At 32.9% G+C, this 23,848-nt stretch overlaps 2 protein-coding genes across 3 annotated transcripts in view; one reads left to right on the top strand and one right to left on the bottom strand.

Moving 5' to 3' along the window:
• CrebA (Cyclic-AMP response element binding protein A) overlaps positions 1-23,408 on the bottom strand; it is a 34,601-nt gene extending 11,193 nt beyond the window's left edge. The window contains exons 1-2 of the mRNA XM_012483447.3: positions 22,843-23,408; positions 17,819-18,039 (exon numbers count right to left, since the gene is read on the bottom strand). Coding sequence (XP_012338901.1) covers positions 17,819-17,884 — 66 coding nt within the window. The 5' untranslated portion in view covers positions 17,885-18,039; positions 22,843-23,408. The remainder of the gene's footprint in view (positions 1-17,818; positions 18,040-22,842) is intronic.
• Positions 23,409-23,514: 106 nt separating this feature from the next.
• CDase (neutral ceramidase) overlaps positions 23,515-23,848 on the top strand; it is a 101,466-nt gene continuing 101,132 nt past the window's right edge. The window contains exon 1 of one of the 2 annotated variants that reach the window (XM_086917261.1): positions 23,515-23,669. The gene's annotated coding sequence lies outside the window, so the exon portion shown is untranslated. The remainder of the gene's footprint in view (positions 23,670-23,848) is intronic. The other variant, XM_086917263.1, reaches the window with a different exon arrangement.

Raw genomic sequence — 23,848 nt, 5'->3', positions numbered from 1 at the left:
GAAAATATAAATATAATTTCATAATGTTTAAATAAATTTTTTTTTTTCGTCGATGTATTGCAACCATGTATTTAAATAAGAGAGATATAAAAATATGCGTTTATAAAAAAATAAATGCACTTCTATGCAAACAATTACTCAACAACTTTGCGCGAGAAAAAGAAACAAGAAATTGTCTTGTAGCTGTAGAAATCACGTTTTTTCCTTGTTCCGTGACCGTGCAACGAGATCAAAGTATAAAATAAGAAATAAAATAAGAAATCTTGAGGAATCACGCAAAGTATTCAAAATCTAGAGAAAGAGACTGCACCGAAAACCGGTATTTCCCGTTGAGAAACAGGAAAACAATCACGAATTTACAAGGAACGAGGCAACAAGGCGTGCAGTTATGCCAAGTATCCAACAGAATTGACCTTTCTGTTCAGCCAGCTCGCTGGTAAACTCCGCTGTGCCAAGTGTAAAAGAAAGAATCCTAAAAAATCACGGCCACCGGACGAAAGATATTACGAATTTTCAAGTTTCGATCTCTTATCTCTTCGTTTAAAAAAAATATTTAAAATATTCGTTTAATAAATTATTGACTTCTTTACGAGGTGAATAATTTTAATTGTAATTTTTAAAACGATGGTGTTTCAATTAAAAGACACGTTTCAATAAAAGGAGGAATATTAATTCGAGAATTTAAATAATCCGAAATTCAATTTTTCAATTTTATTATTATTATTCCTTTTTTTTTTTTTGATAGATAGACAAGACGAAATTCGACAATTTATCCTCGAATTTTTCCATCTCCTTTCGAGTTCGCGAGGAAATAAATTCAAAAGGAGAAAAGTAAATATTTTATTAAGCTGGAAAAAAGAAAAGAAATTCAAGAATTTTGTTCATCCGACCTACATTTCGGCTTATCTCAAGTTTCAAGATTCCGGTTTTTGTTTGAGAAACGAGTCAAGTCGATGGTTGTAAATCCACCAACGTGAGATTATAGTAGTATTCTCATGCAATAAAAAGGTTTCGATTAAGCCTTTTGCGATCTTGATTGCCGGTCCTCAATAATACATGCGTCCATTCGTTGCCGTGTATAAACAGTCCTCCACAGGAGGAGAACACGTTGCGTGCACGACTGAATATACAAAGTTACGTAAAATTTATTCAAAGGACATTTAAACAACGGCGCTGGCGCAAGGCGCCTGCCATTGAATTCTACGTTTGCTTTGTACGAAACACAAAGGTGATTCGTGCCTCTCGACTATTATTTTGAGCATTCGAATAAAAATTGATAATTTCGTTCATTCAGAGAGAGAATAAAATGATTGAACGAATAATAATCGAGTTTCTTAAATTTTAATAACTTCCATAGAAACGAAAATGGTAGCTCTCTCTTTCGAAAAATTCGGAATAACATAGATTGTATCTCGAATTATCACTTATTCTCTCGAATCGACGAAGATTCATTTAACAATGCCGGGCTAATTTTACTCGAAATCTCCAAAAAAAAAAAAAAAAAAAAATACTCCACAAATCTCTCTCAAGTCTCCTCTCCCTCTCCCCCAAAGAAAAAAATAAATCTCATCCCGAAAAAGTTTCCATTCCAGAGAGGCTCGACTCTCCTCTCGTCGTCCGGTAAAGTAATCTCGTCGTTTATAGAGAATCCACGACGACCTATAGGATTCTAGTTGGCAGAAGTCACTTTTACCAGCGTGTACCAGCCTCGATGAAGTCACGAAAAAAGGTGAACGTCCTCGAGTCCCATCGAAACCGTCACTTAGCTCGGTTCCCCACTCCCTCCCTCTCCCTCTCTCTCTCTCTCTCTCTATCTTTAGACGTTCGCCTATATGCATGTATCACGAGCAAACGAAAGAAGACGGCTTTTCTCCTCATCGTCAACGACGAATACGATGGAGAGACGATAACGACAGGTTACAACGTTCCCTTGCTCGTGGATGGGACTCGTTTCAAAAACCTGATCCTTCTCTATCGAGCAAGCGGTGGTCGGTGTCATAAGAGAGTCGAGAAACTCTAGAAACCTTGAAACGAACGGGGGAGAGGGAGGGGGAGAGGGAGAGAGAAAAGAAAAAAGGAAAAAAAGGAATGTGGGGGTATGTGGATGGCGTGTGTCGGTCGAAAATACCGGAAGCACGGTTCATTTTATGGATTTAACGGTTGGTTTACCGGTAAGTAAATCTTGGTATGAGTGAATGAGTTGCAACTTTTTTTTTCTTTTTTTTTTTTTTTTGAATAATTCAAGCCTTGGAGTTTTGTTATTATATGCTGTTACGTGTCTATCTTTATTATATTATGCTTGCTCGTAATTAATAAATTTTAAAATAATTTTTTGTATTTCTATCTCTTTCGATCATTTGTGTATTTTTAATATATTGTAGTTGTGGTGAAGTTTTGGGGGATGATTTCGATCGATTGAATCCGTTCGTTATTTACTTTATTTTATAAAACTTGCAATTAGTATTAAATGATACACATCTGATACAAGATTATCGTGTATAACAATATATATTGCGATTTTATTACGCTAATAAGTGTTAAGCGAGGTTAAGAAGGATCAGTGATCGTTACATCATATTTTAACGATACAAAAGAAATATTCTGTTACAAAAATTATTATAACGTGTCACATATCAATGTAACCCCATTTTAATTACCATTACAACAACTTGTATGTGAAAAATTCAAAATTCTAATTGGATCGACATTTCCAAAAATTGCGCCATCGTTACAATCGAATACGTACACACTGTAATCCAGTTCGACGAAAACGAAAAAATAGCAAGAAAAGGTAAAAAGATAAAACGAAATCTGTGATCATTAAAAATCGCTCGAATCGATTCGTACCGATATCAAAAAAAAAGAAAAAGAATCGAAAGGCAATCTCACCCTCCAACAATCGACCGAATCGTCGTCCAATTCGTGACGCAAGAAGATCCACATATTCTTCAGTCACGGTAGAGCCACGTCGCGCATTCTAAATACCCAAACACCCGAAAAAGGTTCTCGACCGAGGACGCGTAACCCCTCAGTAACGACACAGAAAGACACAGGCCAGGTAGAGCGTTGGAGAAATGCCGGCTCGCAGCGTGGAATTCCGAGGCCGGATTCTCACGTAACTTGGGGAATTATTTACGCCTCGATTTCCTCTCACGGGACTCGAGCACGCGGGCGAAAGGAGAGGGAGAGGCGTCCGATTCAACAGGTAGTCGATGCCTCTCTGACTACGAGCAGGATTACACGCGGCTCAATGTCGATGGAAAACACGTTTTCCACGAACACGTTCTTAAACCGATCAACGATTCTTAGTGGAGCGGATGCGTTGTTGCCTTTCCACGACTTGTGGGGATGAAAATTTGGAAAAGAATTTGAAGGGTTTGCTTTTTTCATTCTTTCTTCTTTTCTCAGAAATTTATTAAATTTTTTTGTTTTTCTGTATTAAGAAACGAAAAGGTGGGAGAACTTTTTATTTATTTTTTTTTTTTTTTTGAATCTATCTAAAAATTCTGCAAGAGTGGAGGGAATTGAAATTGTTTGGAAATGGAAATTATCCACGTCTTTTATACCTGTATCCATCTCTCTTTGCTATTTTTATCGTTTTCAGAATTTTGTTTAACGTGTAAACGAAGAAGAGGAAAGGATAATTATTCTCTCAATAATTACGGGAAAAAGAAGAAGAAGAAGAAGAAACTATTATTGGAAAAATCATATTTATCTGGATTTTTCTCGATAATTCGAGTCAGATTTCAATTCGATCTGATGGCTGTGAAACAATGTGACACGTTGGGGGAAACGAGGAGAAGCATGACACAGTTTTATAAATAAAATCACCACTCTGAATAGATTGTTACGATCTTCGACTTCCGTTTTCATGCGGACGTGAATGCGTCGATGTATGTGTACTACTCGGATTTTTAATTACAACCAGTAACGGTCGGCAGAATTATTATGGAATAATTGTTATACATATATTATAAGTTGATTTGTGCACGAATTTTAACAAACAAAATAATTATTCGTTTATTATTTCCTTCTCGAATCGTCGAATCGTCGAAGGATTACGTTACAACCGATGGAAATGGAGGAACGTTTCAAGAAATTATAACGTGGTACAATCGACTCGTCTGGCGAGGTTGATTTGCATACGCGCGAATCATCATTGCAAAATTAGACTCGAGAGAATAATACACAATGCAAAATGTATTATAATGTTGAAAAATCGAATGGATCTAATGAATATTCATTAGATAGAATAGCCGTGTAACGTAATTAAATTAATTTAACGAAGAGGAGATTAGAGATGGCGAGGCAGAAGCAAGGGCGTTTAATTTATGGAAACAAATAATAAATAGCCAATAAATGATAATAAACAATGAACAACGCGATAGATTTAAAATTTATATAAATATACATTTTTGAAAATTTTTGAGAAATCAAAAGACAAATTTCCAATGTAAATATATTTATCGCGCGGTAAAACGAGATTACACGGGCACGCCAAGAGTTTATGACACACGCGAATTTTTCGCATAAGATATATGCGTTTTTTCCAAAGATAATTCGAAGCGTTTCTGGATTGACCTAAAAAAAAAAAAGTTGTTCGGAATTTTGACGCACGAATCATCATACTTTTATACGTAGAACGCGCCATTTTCGATAAAAGAAAGAAATCAAAATTTGTTATAAAAAAAAAAGATATATGTAAAAAATAGAAAAACGATAAAATTTTTCTCTTTTCATTCGATGCTTAAAAAACATATTCGTATGTTAATTAAGATAAAGTAATAATTGTTACAGATTTTTAAATAGACAAAGTACGTTTCGCGGTTAACGCGCGACTATTTTTTCCTCCAAGGTGAACGTTTGTTTTGCGTTAAATGAAATTGTAACGCAACGTAAGGAAGTATCTTTTCAACAAAAAAAAAAAAAAAAAAAAAAAGATAGTATAACATTTATCGTAGACTCATTCATAAAAATTCATCGCCTGTGTTACTTGTGTCATTATACAAAAAAAAAAGAAAAAAAATGTCTAAATTACACAGAAATATATATGTATTCACGAGTGCAAACGTTTCTTAAAAAAAATCGATACCATTGATATTTCCATTTTATTTCTGGATATAAAAGATTGAGAAATCTAGTTCTAAGAGAAAAAAAAAAAAGATATTGGCAAAAAAAGAAGTTATAAAAATAAAATTAATTTTAACCGATGAGAAACTGATCTGATGGGAGAAGACGAGGCGTACGAGTTGTAATAATGCCTATTATTCATTGAAATTTTTTACTTATTGAAACGAAATCCCAAGTTGTGAGAAACGTAGTTGGGAACAGGACAAAGAGCATTAAACAGCACAAAGACGCTATCAATCACGAAAATAAATGGAACTCGACTAGCCAGACGGTCGACAAGCCGTGCCGATAATGCTAAAATAAAACGGCTCGTAACTTCGGAAGGAATCAAGCGAAATTATTTATGTTCGAGCGCGCGACGACTGATAAGCGACAACTATACGCTGTAAAAATTATCTGGAAACGCATTCGTGCCTCCCAGTTCTCAGATAACGTCAAATGAATTTAAGAAACTATCGCGAGCAACGGTTCGCGATTTATCACACTTTGATTACGAAACATTGAATATTAAAAACTAATCTCAAATAAATAATTATGCGCTTTTACATTGTTTAAAAAAAAAAAAACAAATTGTTTTTAGAAAAATCGTATCGATATTCTAACGAAAGGAGGATCGATTCCAAAAACACGTATCCAAAGATGTTGCGTAATTATTTATTTATTTAATTATTTATTGTGTAAGCGATATCTTTTCTTTAATTTCAATCTTTATTCGATCGATAATAATCTATTCGAAGCTTTTCTCTTCTTCTTCCTCTTCTTCTTCTTTAGATTACAAAGTATAATTCGTTTTATTTGTGTGTCTCGTTCGAAACCGGATGTCATTATCTTCAATTTTTCAAACTCTATCAATGCGCGAGATTTTATCAAGAAAACACGGAGTTACATCTATAAAAGGGGGCTCCCCCCTTTATCGATTAAAATCATAATGGGGGAAAAAATTATAGCGTGAATTATTTCAATGATTTTCACAAAAGGTGTGAAAGATTGGGAAGAATAGTCGATTACGCAACGATTAACAATTTAATTTGTTGATTACGGTTAATTGAAATTTTATGATTTAATTTCTAATTAAACAGCTAATCAAATCTAGAAATACATTTTTATTTTTCAACAATTCAACGATACAGTGTTTTTGATTGATCGATATTGTGATCCTGATCGTGGCCAATTATAAAAATTTTCGTAAGGATAGAAAAAAAAAAAGAGAGAGAGAATCACTTGTTTGAGAAAATCTACGTATAATGGGATAATGTAGATTTTGCGAATCATTTTCCACTTTGTTAATAAACGGCTGCAATGCGGTTAATACCTTGTTACCCGCCATCACTAATCATAGAAAATCCTCGTTAGCTCGTGCTTTTATTAATATAACCATTATCGTGAGCTTCTACGTTCACTATGTTCGTTGTTGATTGTTAAAATATTCTCTACGTGTTACGCCTCGTTAAAAATGTATTAAATATGATTATAAATTGCGCCTACGTACGTGTGTTATACAATATTGTTTAAAGCAATTTGTTGATTGTGTTTTGATTTCAAGATTTGAAGTACTTTCAATTTTGAACATTGCCCGGAAAAGGGAAACGAACGAAGAAGAATCGAAATTATTTGAAAAATTAAGGGAACAGTTTTCTCGTTGGAAATTAATTTTTCATTTTTCCTTTTTAATTATTTTTCTTTTTATTATTACATGGAGGCCATTTAATAGTAAGTATCTTCAATGCCAATTTTATCGGCCATTTTCTAAAACAGACTCGACCAAATCGTTATTTAACTCTACAACGAAACAGAAGTTTCGAACAGAATTAAACGAAATGAAAAAGATTAATACAATTCCTTCTATTAAAATTAAAGACCATCTTTTTCACGGAGGTGCAAAAAAAAAAAAAAAGAAAGATTATCAATCATGCCAACGATTACATTTTCGAAACTAATTGCTTTCGACTCGAAACGCGAGAGATAAAAAAGAGTTGAAAAGAGGTCGAACAATTTTTTCGTGCCCTCTTTGTCCGCCTCTTTTCTTCTTTTCGCGTATTATCGTAAGAGAGGAAAAAAAGAAATAAAAGAGACGAAAAGAGAGGGAAAAATAAGAAACGAAAAGTATGCAGGTACACGAAGTCAGCGATAAAGAAAATTACGCGCTCGCGCCGATAAGATTTTTTATCGGCGGTAGTTTTCCCGTCACGTCACGATTGCTCGACTTTTCCGTTTTTCCTCCTCATTAACCTCTTACAACTTCCCTTCCCCCGAAAAATATCGATTAGAGAATTCGAATCTCACCGCGAATTAGAGGAATGTGGACCCAACGAACACGTTGAAAAATTTTCGGTGACTGGTGATTGGACTGTCGTGCAAGATTTTACGCCTAAAAATTGTAATAGATACTAAACTGTAATGCAAAGCGCTGTATGCAACAGTTGTGACAACGGATGAATGGTAATGGCGATAAATAAAATGGCAAGATAGTGTTAAGAAGCGTAGTAATTAGCAGGTATAGTAGAAATGGCAATGGCAGAAGAATAATACTAGTAAATGTATATATATGATGTGTAAGAAAATAGCGAGCATGAAGTATAGCATCCTGGTTTATAGTGCCCTGGTACAAAAATATAGAGAGAGAGGTTTTATACAAACGTTAATGTTGCAACAAAGTTGTAAATAAGTTGTAAATAGTAATATAACAGTATTGAGAATAATGTTTCTTCTTCTGACTTGTCGAGAAATTATCACAATAACTATGAGGATCATAATATCATTATAGAATCGTGTTGCAATCTAACGATACTATAGAAATAATGATAATACCATGTCAAGCAGATACTATACGTTCTAAATTACTACTAATCTAGAAATAGAAACTTTCGTTACATTAATACCTCTGCAATTGTGCTATTTTTAATATATGCGTTTCTTGAGAAAAAAAAAAAAAAAAAACTACCGTCAAAGTAATTTTTACTACTATCCCTCGCATAAAATGTTAACAGGCTAATGGTCATATATGTTAGGCTGCTTTGAGCAATTACTATGAATATTAAATTTCCTAAAAAAAAAAAAGAGAAGAAAAATTTTTGAAATCGACGAATGAAATTTAGCGTGTTTCGAACGACTGCTCGCAATCGTCCCTAACATTTTATCTCTTCTCTCGTCACCCCAACACCACGTATATCGCGTCCATGATAATATATCAACTGTATCGTCGATTACAGCAACGTTATTATAACATCGGTGGCACGATTCGTCTCGTCCCTCGACGAGGCTAAAAATATCGATCGTGAGATTCCTTGACACTGTAATCACGCTTTGGATTTGGTGTGTGATGCAATTCATCTTCTTTCCTTATTGATCATGTTTGCGCTACACAATGTGAGACGTTGTTTCGCGAGGAATTATTATTTCTCGAGGAAGAAAATAGTGAAATATCGAATTTCTTGAATTTTTCTTGACGTTCATATTTCTTCGTTTTCTATAATAACGGCTTTTAGTTAATGCAACAAACGAATAGTATTCCAATATGCGTATCGTAAGTGTTACGATTGTGTAATTAACGAAGCAGGAAATGATCGATGCAAAAAAAAAAAAAAAATCGGTATTATCTGTATTGAACTTTTCGCTAAGAAAACATAAAAAGCTTTTTATTGCTGTATGTTTACAACGAATATTGAAATAATATTAACAGAAGAACGCGTAGATTTTATTCGTGGATTGACAATAAATAAGCGAAGAATCGCAAAGAATTTCATCAAGTTTCTAGTAAATGAAAAAAATTGATAGACAATTTATTCATTAAAAATTATCACTGTTTATAAATAATTTTATAAAATTATTTACTTAAAAAAAAATTCTAAAATTAAAAAATTTTCAACCAAAATGTCAGAAATAGAATATAGAAATTCATTTTCCAAAATGTGTGACGATAAAATCGTTCAACCTTTCAAGATAACGATGGACAAACGGTAATTGACCTGTTTCGAAATATATCCAATAAGTCTTAAAACGTTAGAAATCGCGTAAATCCCTTCCTAAGTATGTGGAATCCAGCTCGTCATTTATCACGAGGGAATTTCGCGTCAAGGTGAAAAGCGTGAAAGTAAGGTTTATCATTGATTCTCCAGGCCGTTTCACTCTATGTAAACTCCTTTTGACGCTGGAAACAAGATTTCGAAACGAAATCTTTCGTTCAATGTCGTTCGAAAATCGAGGGAAGAAAATTTCGATTCGTTCGATGCCAGAGCATTCGAGGAATCGTAGATTATTTTATCCGCTTCCATCGATAGGGTGGGGAACAATGGTCGATAGAAAAGAAAAAAATAGCAGAGGAAAGAAGCGCGGAGGAGAACGTGAAGGAAGCGCCTTTATTGAATTACACCGCCTGCGCATTCCTCCAATTTTGAAGAGTTGCGATAACGGCGAGTGACAACTTGATGACTCGTTTGAATGAATATTGAAGCGAAGGAGGAGTTAATTAACCATCCATTTCCAAGTTTCGAATGTGAAGATTTCTCTTGAAATTAAGTTTGAAATAAATTAACAGCTCTTGGAATAATTCTAATTCGAGGAATCAAATATTTGAGCAAATAGATAGAATTGAAAAGACACTTATTTATATCAATAATATTATACTGCCGAGATCTTGACGATTATCCTTATTCTTTTACAACATCAAATTAATGATATTTTCAAACCAATTTTCACTTTCAACTCGACTGATAATACTTTTACACGTGCCAAACAATTCCAAACAATTACCATTCCCCTCAAAAAATATTATCCAAATACTTTAAAGGCGTATTTACTCGAGGACACATCAATTTTCACGTCAATTTTCAGGTCAAATATTTATTTTCCCCGATAAAAAGAAGAATTTAAAATCGATCGACGTGAAATCAAGGCAGAGGAAATTATCTCCTCCTCTCGCCAAAGATGGAGAAGCGACAATGACCGTGGATGGACCGTGGATGATAATGGAAAAAACGCGCGTGTCGTTAACACGCGCGTGTACGACTTTCGAGGAAAAGTCGAGATCCACGTCTGGATCCTAGATGGTAAGGGGACATCAGAGGCGGACGGTGAACTCCTCTCGTGTACAACCTTCATCCTTTCCAATTTGTTCCTACGGCCTGTACTGATGCGTGACACGGCGATCACGGAAGCGAGACAAGAGTGAAGGAAAAAAAGAAAAGAAGAAAAAACACGCGTACGGCCAATGGGAATGTTGAATGAAGAAGAAGCCAACTCTGAAACGAAACGAACCGTTTCCATTCCAGTCTTGGTCGGATAAGTCGAAGGAAATTATGAATTGTAGTAATGCGTTAGATTACGAAATGTATCCCTTTTTCTTTTCTTCTTTTTTTAATGAATAAAGATCACATTGGAAATAATCGATTTGTATGATTTTACGTAGTTTTATACAGTTACTTAAGATTTCATTTCTCTGTTATTGTTTAAATTTCAATGTAGAGATTGTTATTAACGTAATACGTGACGAAGGGTTGTCGAGAATATTTTTGAAGAAAAAATAGGATCGATGAATTTGATGGAACAACTGAATAAATGGGAATATTGGTATAATAATTGGTATAATAATAATAATAGATAAAAGCGTGGCTACTTAAGCTTGTAATCTAAAGATCAAGGCTATGATGCACGAATCTAAATGTATATTTTCTGTTTATGTCAATAAACACACATTTAGATAATTGCTCGAAATTAATGACAGAGCATGGATTATGCACGGCCTGAATAAATAAACGATAACAAATGGAGGATGCTAACAACTATTATCGCTACCAGAACGATACCAGGAAGTGTGCTCTGACACTTTGATCGTGTCGCCTTTTATGCGCCTTATGCACATATTCTAACAATTTTATAATTTATCGATAAATCAAATCAATCGTAAATATTATATTATTTACGATACGCCATTATGATAATTTTGAATATTAAAAAATTAATCGATTTCGATATTAATCTCTTTGCATTATTCATAATTACAAATGCGTGCATAAAGTGCTGGTTTAATTATCATATCGATGTATTATACTTACATTAAGAATATCAAAATTCATGTTTCCAATTTTAAAAATTTCCCTCCCATTCTCTTTTCCATTAACCAGAACATCGGAATGAAATTAATTCTTTCTGTTGATGTTACAATGAAATCTGTCCCACTTAACTTAACAAAACTAATCATCGAACAATATTAACAATGTTAACTCGAAAAAAGAGAAGAAGCACGCAGAAGGAGAGATATAATAAAAGAAAAGTTCTTATCTTTTTTTTTTTTTTTTTTTTTCCTTTTACAAGAAAATGTTATTTATCATTCGGTAATAATATATCATTACACGTCACGGATACCCACTAATATTATAACGAATAATGAAGATATGAAAATATATATATAAGCAGCAAACGTGAAATATGAAAGAAGAAGAAGAAGAAAAAGAAAAAAGAAAAAAATGATGATTTAGTTTAGACATATATCGCGAGTGTATAGCTTCCTCTACGTGTTTCCGCTCGTGAACTCGGAGTACGGTCACTTCCGGTTTTTGCACCGAAAACCAGCCAACCACGACATTGCTCGCAGCGGTCGCCGCTGACACAACGCCATACTTCGCTCTTATCGCCAGCCTAATTAGATTAGATACTTAATCGACGACGATCATTGAATATGGAAGACACCGCCCTCGAGTGAGGAACGATGAAACGAAACGAATCTATTCGTGAAATTGAAAATAACTCGTTTCATCATTTCATGTTCGTGAAATTTCCAGTTTAAAAATTGTTGAACGTTTTGATTTTTCGGGGAAGAAGGAGAAGAAGTATTTCGTGTTCTTTATCGTTCAATATTTTGGGAAATAAAAGTTCGAGTTTTGGATAACGAATTTCGACTCTTTTCTCGAGAGTTTAGATTTTCATATGTGTGAATAAGTAAGAAAGATATATTATGTAGATACGATATCTATGAATAAAGAAAAAAAATTTTTAAGAATCTTGAAAATTAATCAAGAATATCTTCGTGCCTTATCATTCAATTATTGGAGAACATGTCGAATGAATATTATTTTTTTCGAAATATTTTTTCATAAACATTTGTATGCTTCAGTTGTGAAATTGATAAAAGTTCTTAAAATAAATATTACATTATTTAACGAGGGACACTTTTATATATATATATATTTTATCTTGAAACTTTATCATAACTGGAAAAATAGTTAAATAAATAAGAAATTATAACATTTACTGTTTCTTCGGAACAAATATTATTCGTAATATTTTCCAAACAATATCTTAATCGTATATATAATCGTTGATAAAAATAATAACATAATTTTCACTTGTTTATTTAAAAAAAAAAGAAAAATATTGAAAACTCATAACTCGTGTATAATGTTGTCTTATAGAGAACTTGAGAATTTCTTTTTTTTCTTTTTTCAAGAAAAATTGAAAGCATTGATTGATTTCTTAATTCCATTTTTTTTTTTTTCGCCTAAAATAAAATCTACAATAAAACGTTCCACATCCAACTGGAATGATTTTGTTGCATTCATCGCTTCGAGAGCCACGATACGAGTCCTTGGCGAGTCGTACCCTAGTTTTACTGCAATTTGGTACATGTGATACATCCCACATCGTTTTAAATCGCCACAGAGAAGCCGTTTGCACAACGATCGATGTTAAAAATAGCGATGTCAGGAAACCATGGAGTAATTGGGGAAATCAAAGAAACAATCTTTCATCTCGGCTCCCTTGTTCCAAGAACAGTGTTGATTTATTTGATTTGAAAAAAGGAAAAAAAAAAGGAAGGAAAGGAAAAAATTTATCTTTCAATGAATCCGACTATCTCTCCTTGCCACGATGTAACAAATTCTAAAGGATATTCCGTCGAGAATACATTAGTCACAGTTCTCTACTTGCAAAACATATTTTCTAGAACGCTATTTATGCATCGTATTAGTTATACTTAACCAAGGTACGAGGAATAAATATGCTGAAAGAACACGATGAAAGAGGAGTAGCATCAAAATCCTATTCAAATTTTTAACTGTACAATTTAAATTGTAATAAGAGATTTTGCAAAGTCGATCGTTAATTAACTCGATATATTAAAATTTATAAATTTATCGATTTATTCGATTCATTACATTAGGAACGTTTCTCAGATCCGACATTTTCCTGCCGGAGGCATTTCCTGTCACAGCCTCATCTCGAAATAAAACTACTCGTAAAGAAAAAGGAATAAAAAAAAGGAAAAAAAGCAAAATTACAAGAAGAAACAACACGATTATATACGTAGACAGTTATGTCAACGCGGAAAGTTACGAATCGGTTGCCAACCGAACCTTCTTCTCCCTAATGAATCCTCGTCCGTAATAGAAACTGAAAGGCAATCTGTGCCTCCGCTATGGCTCGTCATATTTGGAGGAGGGGGTCAATCCCCTTTTACTCAATTACGTCATCTCTCAGACGGTATTGTAAAGTGTATATACACTTTCCAGCGAGCTGAATCGTTAAACTTAACGGTGATCATCGCGAGAAAAGAGCAGTGTACGAGAGCAGAGAAATATTACGCGTACAATATATTTGTAAGCCATCGAATACCGTTTATGCCGATCTTAACAATTTTTCCTGCAAAAAGATAACGAACAATGAAAGTGATCGAAAATATCTCGTTGGCAATTTCGAATTGCATTCGAACGGCGCGTTCTCGTTCCAAGTGGAGTAACGTAACTTTTCAAGTCGTCGAAAGAACAGAAGATTTTAATTTTAATTTTTAAGATTCGTTAACGAGGCGGTTTTAATTGAGTAAAAAATTGCTTAAACATTTTAGAAGGATGAAAACATTTTAATTTTCACTTCCAGAAGAGATATAAAATAACTTTCAAAGAAACTTAAACCGAGGAACGTGAAAGTAGAGAGTTTAATTTATAAAATAATCCCATAAAGATTATTGTATTGGGAATTTTTCAGCCAAGTTTACAGCCGATTGATAACGATTCGATCGCGTGTATCCAAATAGGAACGACGCTGTGTGTGTGTGTATGATAGATTAAGAAATCTAGTTCGCGAAATCTATCTCAAACACGAATCAAACCTTCTATTCAAGTCGAAAAATCAGATCAAACATATAATATTTGCGTGGTTGACGGGTGAAATAATTAAGAGGATTTGCAAACGTGTCAAAATAAATAAATCAATCTTATCTGTCGCTCTCTATCTATTTCTATCTTGGAAATATCAATGAAATTGCATTGCAGCGAAGGGTATAGGGAAGAAGGATATGCTAGAAATAAAATTAATTATAATATATATAAAAAAGAATCATCGTTGAAATACTAATCCTGAATCAAATTTCAATTAAATCAAATTTTCTCGATTTTGTAAAAAATGATAAAAGAATTCAAAATTGCTTATCAACATCCTCCTCCTTGATAAATCGTTAATAGACCCATTGTTAAAAAAAACGTGTTCACATCTTTTATAACAATACGAGAAAGAAACCTTGATACAGAAATTTAACCAAAGCTTGCCAATATAAAATTTAATTTACGTTATCCTTATGAAAGAACCAAATAATTGAGCTCGAACTAAACTTAGCCTCTTAGATATTCTCGATATTCTGCGTTGTACACGCGTTACAGTTCACGCGTAATCTTGTATATTGTGCATGCGATGTCATAATAGAAAAATAAGAAAAGGCAAAATTCAAACGAAATATAATTATTATTTACAATCCTCCGCTGCTTTCCATCGATAATCACCGTCCAACATTATTTGACCCCCTTTTTCTAGTCATCTCACGACACGACATTCCCGTTAGAAAGGTTTCCAGACCTGTTCCTCGACCCGGCTACCATTTTATGGAAATCTATGTACATTAAAAAACAGACACTCGTTAACCCAGCAATCCAGAATTCGCAGACACGACCGGTTATTTTTACAGACGGTCCACACCATCTCCGCCAACGTAATTTTCCTCCTCCGTTGCGTAATTTCGCTCCTTCGAATAAAAGGAGGGAGGACCTCCGTCCTCGCCTTTTATCCGCCATATCGTTGTGACCGAACCGAGGAAAATAGATGAATAAATATTTCCTCGATTTCCAGCATAAACAGACAACAGTTTCGAGTACATTTTCGACACAAACTTGTTATCTCGAAATTGGTATTTCGAATAATACAATCGAATTTATTGATATATAAATAACAAATGTTTTTCAAATTAATCGTTATTTTTATACAATTACGTTTCGATTATTTCCTCGCATATATGTGGATGTGATGTACGATAAGTATAATTAAAATAAATCGAGATATATATCAATCTTTTTTCTACAGACTCGTCAAAAAAAAAAAGAAAATGAAAAATAACGCAATAATTCGGCGTAACAATAATAACAACGAGTTACAGGATCGTTAATAAAGATTCCATGCTCGAGGGATCACGATCGTTAAGGAAGCTTTGTGGAAAGAGGACGATGGGTCAAGCGGTAAGGAAATTACGCGATGAATATTCGATAAGAAAACGAATTCTGTCAAATAGTAATTAGCAAACGGTAATTTAACGATCGGTAAAGGAAAAGAAGAAAGCGACCATTGACTAATGTAGCTGTAAGCAGAATGCAAATGATGGAACCGTACGAATTGGAATGAATCGGATAAATAATAAGTAAATAAAAGAATAAATATCGGTTAGGTAATCCGATATCTTTTGATTCGATTTATACAATTTTTGGATTTGGAGAGTGTAACACGTGGAACTCGTTTGTGATAAAAGTAACTGGAATAGAATGACAATTCGATTCATTCGATTCACTGGCAGTGCAGATAATGAAATTACGAGGAGAAAAGGCAATTGAGAAAAGTTTATATGGTTGTTTTTGATAAAATTTTACTGGAATTCTTCTTTGTATCTTGAATAATTATAAATCATATTCCACTTTAATTTTCAAATAATAGCTTTCTTATAATAAATAAGACCTTTGATAAAATTTTGCAGTGATAATAAAATAAATAAATAATCGCTCCCATTTTCTGATATGATTTACACGATTTTGTAAATTTCGAGATTAATCAAGTTACTCGTTAGTAAATAAAAATAACTTAAATTTACGATCTCTTGCCTCCAAATTTTTCCCAAATCGAGTTTCTCATAATCTCGCATCATTATCATTAAATCGGATGTTTACATTATGGCCAGAACAATTAAAATATCGTTATATTTTAAAATAAACGGTCGTCGAAAATTACAATGATTTTTTAACAAATTTTGTGGCCATCGTGGCCCAAAAATTAGAAATTCGTTAATTACGAATTTTAACGAGGATCGAAGTTAAAGTAAAATTCGTAATACAATTACCTACGATCCGAGATATGTATGTATGTATATATTAATTTTTAACAAATCCAATTTCCAGGATTATGGCTTGAAAGTTTCAAAGTTTGAAATAAATGGAAAAAATAATTATAATTTTCTCGTTTCATTGAACAATGAAAAATGCAAATGTGGGTGTGTTGGGAATGACAAGCTGTTTATACAGGTGAATAAACTGGCACTAATATGCGCAGCTTTTACCCTTCAACACTAAATATTTCTCGTATGAACGGTATTACGTATATAATGAATACTTGATGAGGATTTAAAGAATATTTCTTTTTTATTTTTTGCGTGTTTGCAAAGAATAACTGAACCGTAATAAAACAGTTTTCTCGCTCTTCCTACGCGTGTATTTACCATTTCATGAAATAAATTACGCCGAGATATATTGTAAAATAATACTACGACGGGATTCCATTATCCAGTAAGGCGGAAAATTAACGGATATATAAATAATTGAAATTGAATTTTCAAATAGTCTTATAAAATAACTTCTCGATTTAAGGATTTATCGGAAGCGTTTCGAACCGATTCGAGGAAATTTAAATATCTGTCTTAAATTCAGAAGAATTTGAATCGAATTTAATTCAATTCGAGGAAATTTAATTATTATTTTGTTTTTTTTTTTTTTTAAATGCAAAAATTCCACGATTCCAATATTTTCTCGAAATTAAATTTCAACTCGAGATCAATTCAGAAGGAACTTTAAACATCGCTTTAATCCCCTCAATTGATCTATCGAGGATGGCCGAACTACGACTTCCTCTTCTTAAAAACGTCAATTAACGAATCAAGAACCAAAGTTACGTGTTTGGTGAACGCAAAACGTTCAGAAAACACGAGGGGACAAAACGTCTCTTCTATGTTATTCCATCTCCAGGAACCAAAGGCAAACTTAATTGCGCGTTAACAAGCTTCGACAATGCGATATGTTCGCAGTAGCAGGAAGTAGAAACGCGAAACACGCGTCTTGCCTATTCCCCCCTCCCCTCTCGTTCGCTCGCCTATCGAAAACGAACACTTTCTCGTAGTCACGTGAGAATAAAACACTCGCGTGAGACTATTCGCTTCAGTACGAGGTATACTCTTTGTACGCGAATATATCTGTGAAGAAGGATGGAAAAGGGAAGGAGAGAAGGGAAAAAAAGTGAGTGAAAAAGTTTTAGGAACAAGAAAAATTCGTTGATTCGAAGAAACGACCGATTTCCTCTAAGCTAAGCTATTTTCGTTTTGGCGTAAAATATATATATATATATATATAAGGCTTCGAGCGTTGATGTTAAAAATAATAAAAAAATTAGAAATACTCACCGGTTCGGAGAGATAAGACTCCCACAATTCTCTAAGGTCGCTGCTTCCCACGTCGTAGAATTCCATGATCCTCTAAGCTTGCTCGATCGTTCCTGGTTCCGTTCCTTTTCCAGTCAATGGATCGCCGTATAGTCTGCCCATCGAGGATGAAGAGTATAGGAAGAACGGGAACACGATTTCTCTTCTAGGACTCCATTGTCTTCCAAGGATACCGACACTTTCTGAAGGCAAAACCGTCGTACGATCGGTGTACAGTAAGAATAAATACTGATCGAAGGAACACGGATATTGCGTTATTGTATCGTCAGCTATTTGTTTACTTTTAAAATTTAGTTTAATCTTGGCAAGGCTATATATATATGTACATGATATAACGTGTTCCTTCGTTTATTTTTGTTTAGAATTTTCTCGATACATCGAGGTATACTGCGAGGTGTATTGAAAGTTCATCGTCTTAAAGTTAATTAAAGCTCTTTCATAAAAAATATACGTACGAACTCTATGATATTTCAGATTCATACTCGTAGGATTTTTCGAGGATTAATTCTAACAGGGGAAATCGATTGGCTTGTTTATTAAGTTATAAGAAATCTAAGTTAGATAATGGAGACAGATATATTACGTTTCAATATATTATCACTTTATTTCTCGCTCCATTCAAATTGTTTATAACTTAATAAATAATCCTTGACCGATATTTTTGTATTTTGTGCTCTAGAATCAAGCTTCCAAAGATATGTACGCGATAAGAAAGTTAAAATTATCATTAATTTATTATATATCTATAATTATTGCCATAAATTATATTTTACTTTAATCGTAGCAAATCATAATAGTAATCGAATTACCATTAATCTGTATATTTTAGAAAAATATTAACTATAATTAAATATCGATTCGGATACACCTTGTTTCCATATGTTTAACCGACGTCCATATTTGTTATTCCGCGTGATAGATCACGTTCTCGACTCCAATTAAATGTAGGAAACGTAAGTTTCGAATTTTATTTTTCCCTCCCCCATTATATCCTTCCTTTTCTTTTGTTCGACTATATGTGGGTTAATTAGGATTAGGATCTTTTATTCCTGGATGTAAGATTTCAGAGGATTTTGTAACACTTTAAGAGACCGGTCAGAGGAATTGAATAGATAATTGTATTGGTGTTTGTGCGTGGATAGTGGAACGTAGACGTTTGAATACGAATCGTAATGTATTGTAAGCACGATTTGGCATTTAATACGTTCTGTTGTTCTAACATTGCAACACGACGCGACGACTGTATTACAGCTTGTTGCACGCTGTAATGAGATCAATGGACCTGTCTGCCTGTATGAGTTAAGCGTGTGTAACGTTCTCGAGGACGGAAGGAGAATCGAACGCGTTGCGAAATGAATTGTGACGCGTTGGGTCGGAGAACAATGGTGAATTTCATTCGTGGAAAAGAAATTTTATGCCCGGAGAATTTTTAAAGAAGACACAGTATGAAAATCTTGATCGATTTTTAATGTTTAATTTTCGTTTCAGGTTGAATTAATCTGTAAATAATTCACTGTCATATTATCCTTAATAATTATTTATATAAATAAATAAATTGATATTGAGATTTAGAAGAAGATCTTTTTTTTTTTTTCAAAAAAAAAAAAAGGTTAAATCTAAAAATATGGCAAATATCCGATCCCTTTTATCGACGTGCTCGAACGAATTTTTTCGTTACCATAGTTTGAAGATAATCTGGAAGGTCAGATATAGCCCTACATTACAAATTCGTAATTGCAGTCGTTAACAGGGTTAAGTATCAAGTTAAGTACGTCGTTGTTGCAAATAAAAGAAGCATGAGAACGGAACGAATTACAATCATCACTTTGGAGAGAACGAAATTTCTTAGAATTCCCATTCTAATATCTGTAATTTATATTTTATGAATGTTACTACTAATGTTCAGAATTCACAAGATATTTATTCTTTAATATTGTAATTAAAATTAATCTGAAATTTTTCTGTGAAAATTATTTAAGTTTGTTTACTTTGAGAGAATTTGATACCAATTAAAATAATAAACTACGTATTTCATTCTAACTTTCATCTTTTCTCGTTTAATTGTTCTTCGTTAAAAATGACTGAACATGTATAATTGAATCTTGTAATAAATCTTAAATAATTCTTCAATGATATCCTCCACTGTTCGTAAAAAAAAAAAAAAAAATATACTTCACTTTTCATTCCATTCAATCGCGAGATTTTGTGTGCACAATATTTCGATAAAAATTTAAATCAGTCATCGAGTGTCAAAATCATGAAATTGAAATTATAACGACACGAGAAAGAAAAAAGAAAGAAGAAAAGCCTAAAAGAAATAGTAAAAATAATCACGTTTAGCACAATTATTTCTAATTTCAAAAGGGAGCATACAATTTTACGAAGAAGAAAATATTTTAAAAGGAGAAAATGAAATTTCCAAATAAAAAATTAACGCCTAATATTTGCTCGTAATGTTTGCACAATTCTGGCAATTATCAACAGCTGCGGGTACATTAACAAAGTCTGTTATTCTTTCTGAATACACGTTGTCGAATAAATATATATATATATAATGTTCTATCATTATATAATAGACATTTGAACAGAATATTTTCCTCGATTGTTCGTTATTTTATCAAATTGTTCGACCAATGGATTAAAAAATTAATTATCTTTCTCATTTCTCGGTTAAAAAAAATTTCACGTGATTACAGATACAATCAGAACCGATATATAACTCAAGGAAGTAATCGAACGCAAAAGAATACGACGATGTTGTCCTTCGTTGTTCGTTGTGAAAATGAATCGAAAATTCGGACAAAAATCGCTTGCGAACGTATCTTCGATCGATAGCGAGATCGAGATAATATTTTTTTTTCTGGAACACGAGTGCGAAACACGATAGAGAACGATTTATCATTCGAATATCATGAAATAGCAAAGTGTATTATGATGTTAAATTTTTATTTTTATTTTTACAGATGGTGGATTTTTAAAATTGGAATCTTCGTTTTTCTTCGAATTGATACGATTAAACTTGTACAGAAATCTTTCAATCTTGTTAATCTTTTTAAGTTATAATAATTAAGTTTTTTTTAAAAGATTGCATTAATTAATTAAAATAGTTGCAAAGAGAAATAGAAAATTTAACTTGATTCAATTTTGTTAGTAATTTTTTTTCTAGTTCAAAATTCGTGTATTTATTATCTTTTCTAAATAATTTATATCTTATATAATTAAAACGACAACAAAATTTTAAAAACATTGGTATATTTTCTAATTTTATAATTTGGAATTTTATGTGCAAAATCTTTCATATCTGTTTAAATTTTATTAACCGAAAATATTTTCGGCAATTTTTAAGAAAATTTAAACATGAAATAATTTATTACCTAATTCTTCAACGACTTACTATCATTTTACAAACAGATTTATATTACTTTTTTCTCGAAGAATTTTACATTTACGTCATTATACAAATATAACATTGCATAAAAAAATCAAACCAATTTTTTTTATCAATGTAATATCTCATTCTCAGAAAAGGAAGAAACTTTCTTCAAAAATTGCCTAAGCGAAACAAATTAGGTGGTGCGTCTATCAGGAAACTTTTGATATCTTGTCAGTTAGATTACAAAAAATCTGTCCCCCAGAAAGTTAATTTTCGTCCTTGAGACAGTGTTTATATCCAAGTGAGCAACAAGTAAGCGATATGAAATTGATGCTCTATCAAACGCGATCAATAGAGTAAAAAATTATATGTTATCATTTCTTGTTTTAATAAATTGAGTAGAAATTAATAATTATTAGAAATTAGTTGTTAACAACATAATTACAATAATAATAATAAATAATAATAAGATAAAAATAAGAAATTGATAAGAAAAACAATAAAATATTATAATAATAAACATATCAAATAATTTTTTTATAACATCCTGACTTAAAGGCGTATCCATATCTTGCCTATCTTTAAAATTGCTTTATACATAACCTTTCTATAACAATTACTTCATTTTTCATATTACAAAATAAAAAATTTGTTTCGAATAACTTTCCACAAATCGATAAAATTGTTACAAATTATGATTAAAATTATGATTAAATTATTTGAAAAGAAAATTAAGCAAAATACATATATTATGTGTAACTTTCAAGTCATACGGTTTTATAGCGTCTTAATTAACGTTTAATCGTGATCCGTTTGATACCCGCGATTGTTAAAATTTATATGTTATGACGAAACTGTCACGGTTCGTTTTACAATGTAGTAAAATATATTGAAATGTGTACGAGAGATTCGATATATTCTTTGTATGCAAATACATGTACGCTATTTGAGATAACATTTTAAAAAAGCACCAACTAACATTTATCTATGCTAACGCGATGCTGGTCATGTGAACTACCCTTTAATGCGAGATAACATTTTTAAACTAAACAAAACGCGCCTCTCCTACCCGCATTCGACTTCCACATAAAACAGCCGGTATCATCATTAACGCTTTTTTCACATACCCATTAAATGCCTGCATATCCACATGTATCTTATATTTTATCCATTATAATCGTCCAAGAAATACAAAAATTATCCATAAAAATCAATTTATATAAAGTCTGTTCAAAGAATATTGTGAATAGAATGTAATTGCAGAAATAAATATCGAAGAGTTAAGTGAAGATAGGATTACAGATGGATAAGCGCGACAAGTGGTTGTCCATACTGACATACTGTTACGTATAAACAAATTTGATGAAAAAACAATATGGACGCGCGTTATTACGAATTATTTCTATGCGAATCGCAAATAGGGTCATCTCCTCACTCGTTAATACACCCATTCGATGCAATCGAAATGCACCAGATGGAACGGAGCACCGGCTCAATGTGACCGACTTGTGTTCAATGCACGCGCGTGCACGTGCACTCGATTGCAAGTAATATTTGCATCGCGATAAAAAACACATTAGGAAAGAATAAATTATACACGAGCCGTACTTACCGAAGAAGAAACGAAGAATCGTGAATTGTCCTTGGTACGAGGAAAAATCACCCCGACAAAACGAATAAAATTACACAAATATCTTGAGCGTAACAGTAAAGCCACAGCACTGATCGAACGGAGCCCGCACTGTACCATACGACGCACTGTTAGCAACCGAGGCGCCAATGAACATGCAGGAAATCAGGACAGCGGGATCGATAGCCAACACCCGTGCACCTATGAACGTATTGGACCACCAATAGGGAAGATTTCGCGCTCGCAAAAGCAAACTCTCGGTGTAAGCTTGCGACAAATTTACTGCCAGATACGGATAACCTGACCTTCAATCGGTAAAGTGGACTTCCGTATAGACAAAAAACAGAACGATATACACGCGTTCACGTCCTCCGCGGAAATGTGCAACCGGTCGCACGTGCTGTCCGACCGAACCTTCTCTAGTCCCGTTGTTCGACCAATCAACATGGACCACCTGTTAGCAGCGTACTGAACTCTTGTGAAAACGGCGCATATAACGTTGCGCGCGCACCTGTTTCTTTTGGCGCTCTAGTAATGGCTAGCGGTTTGAATCGTAGGCAGTGTCAGTTTATTCGCGTCGTAATAGTGTTCGATAATAATATTCCGTGTACTGTAAATGAAAAAAATGTGCTTTAGAATTACGTATTTAATAGTGAACATTTGTGTAAAGTATTATGTATTTGAAAAGTGAAAAATGAACAAAGATTTTTTTAGAAGTTTGCATTGGTGAAATGATGGATAATATGATCTTGATTTATGTAAATCTACAATGGACTAAGAATGCTTCACTTCTATTCAGGAACTGTACTGTGAGTTATTATTTTATTATTATATTTCTAAAGTTAATATATATCTTAGGTATTATGATATATAATGAAATATTGCAAAAAATAGAATGAAATTTTACATGATAAATCTGAACATAAAAGCTTTAAAATTACTAAATTTTTTGATTAATCTATAATACTAAAAAGTAGATTGATATTGA

This window comes from Apis florea, unplaced genomic scaffold, assembly GCF_048593485.1.
Source record: "Apis florea isolate Af1SG1 unplaced genomic scaffold, ASM4859348v1 contig_2201_pilon, whole genome shotgun sequence".
Taxonomy (NCBI): Eukaryota; Metazoa; Arthropoda; class Insecta; order Hymenoptera; family Apidae; genus Apis; species Apis florea.
The sequence above is the reverse complement of the archived record's forward strand: the minus strand, read 5'-3'. Positions and strand labels throughout refer to the sequence as shown.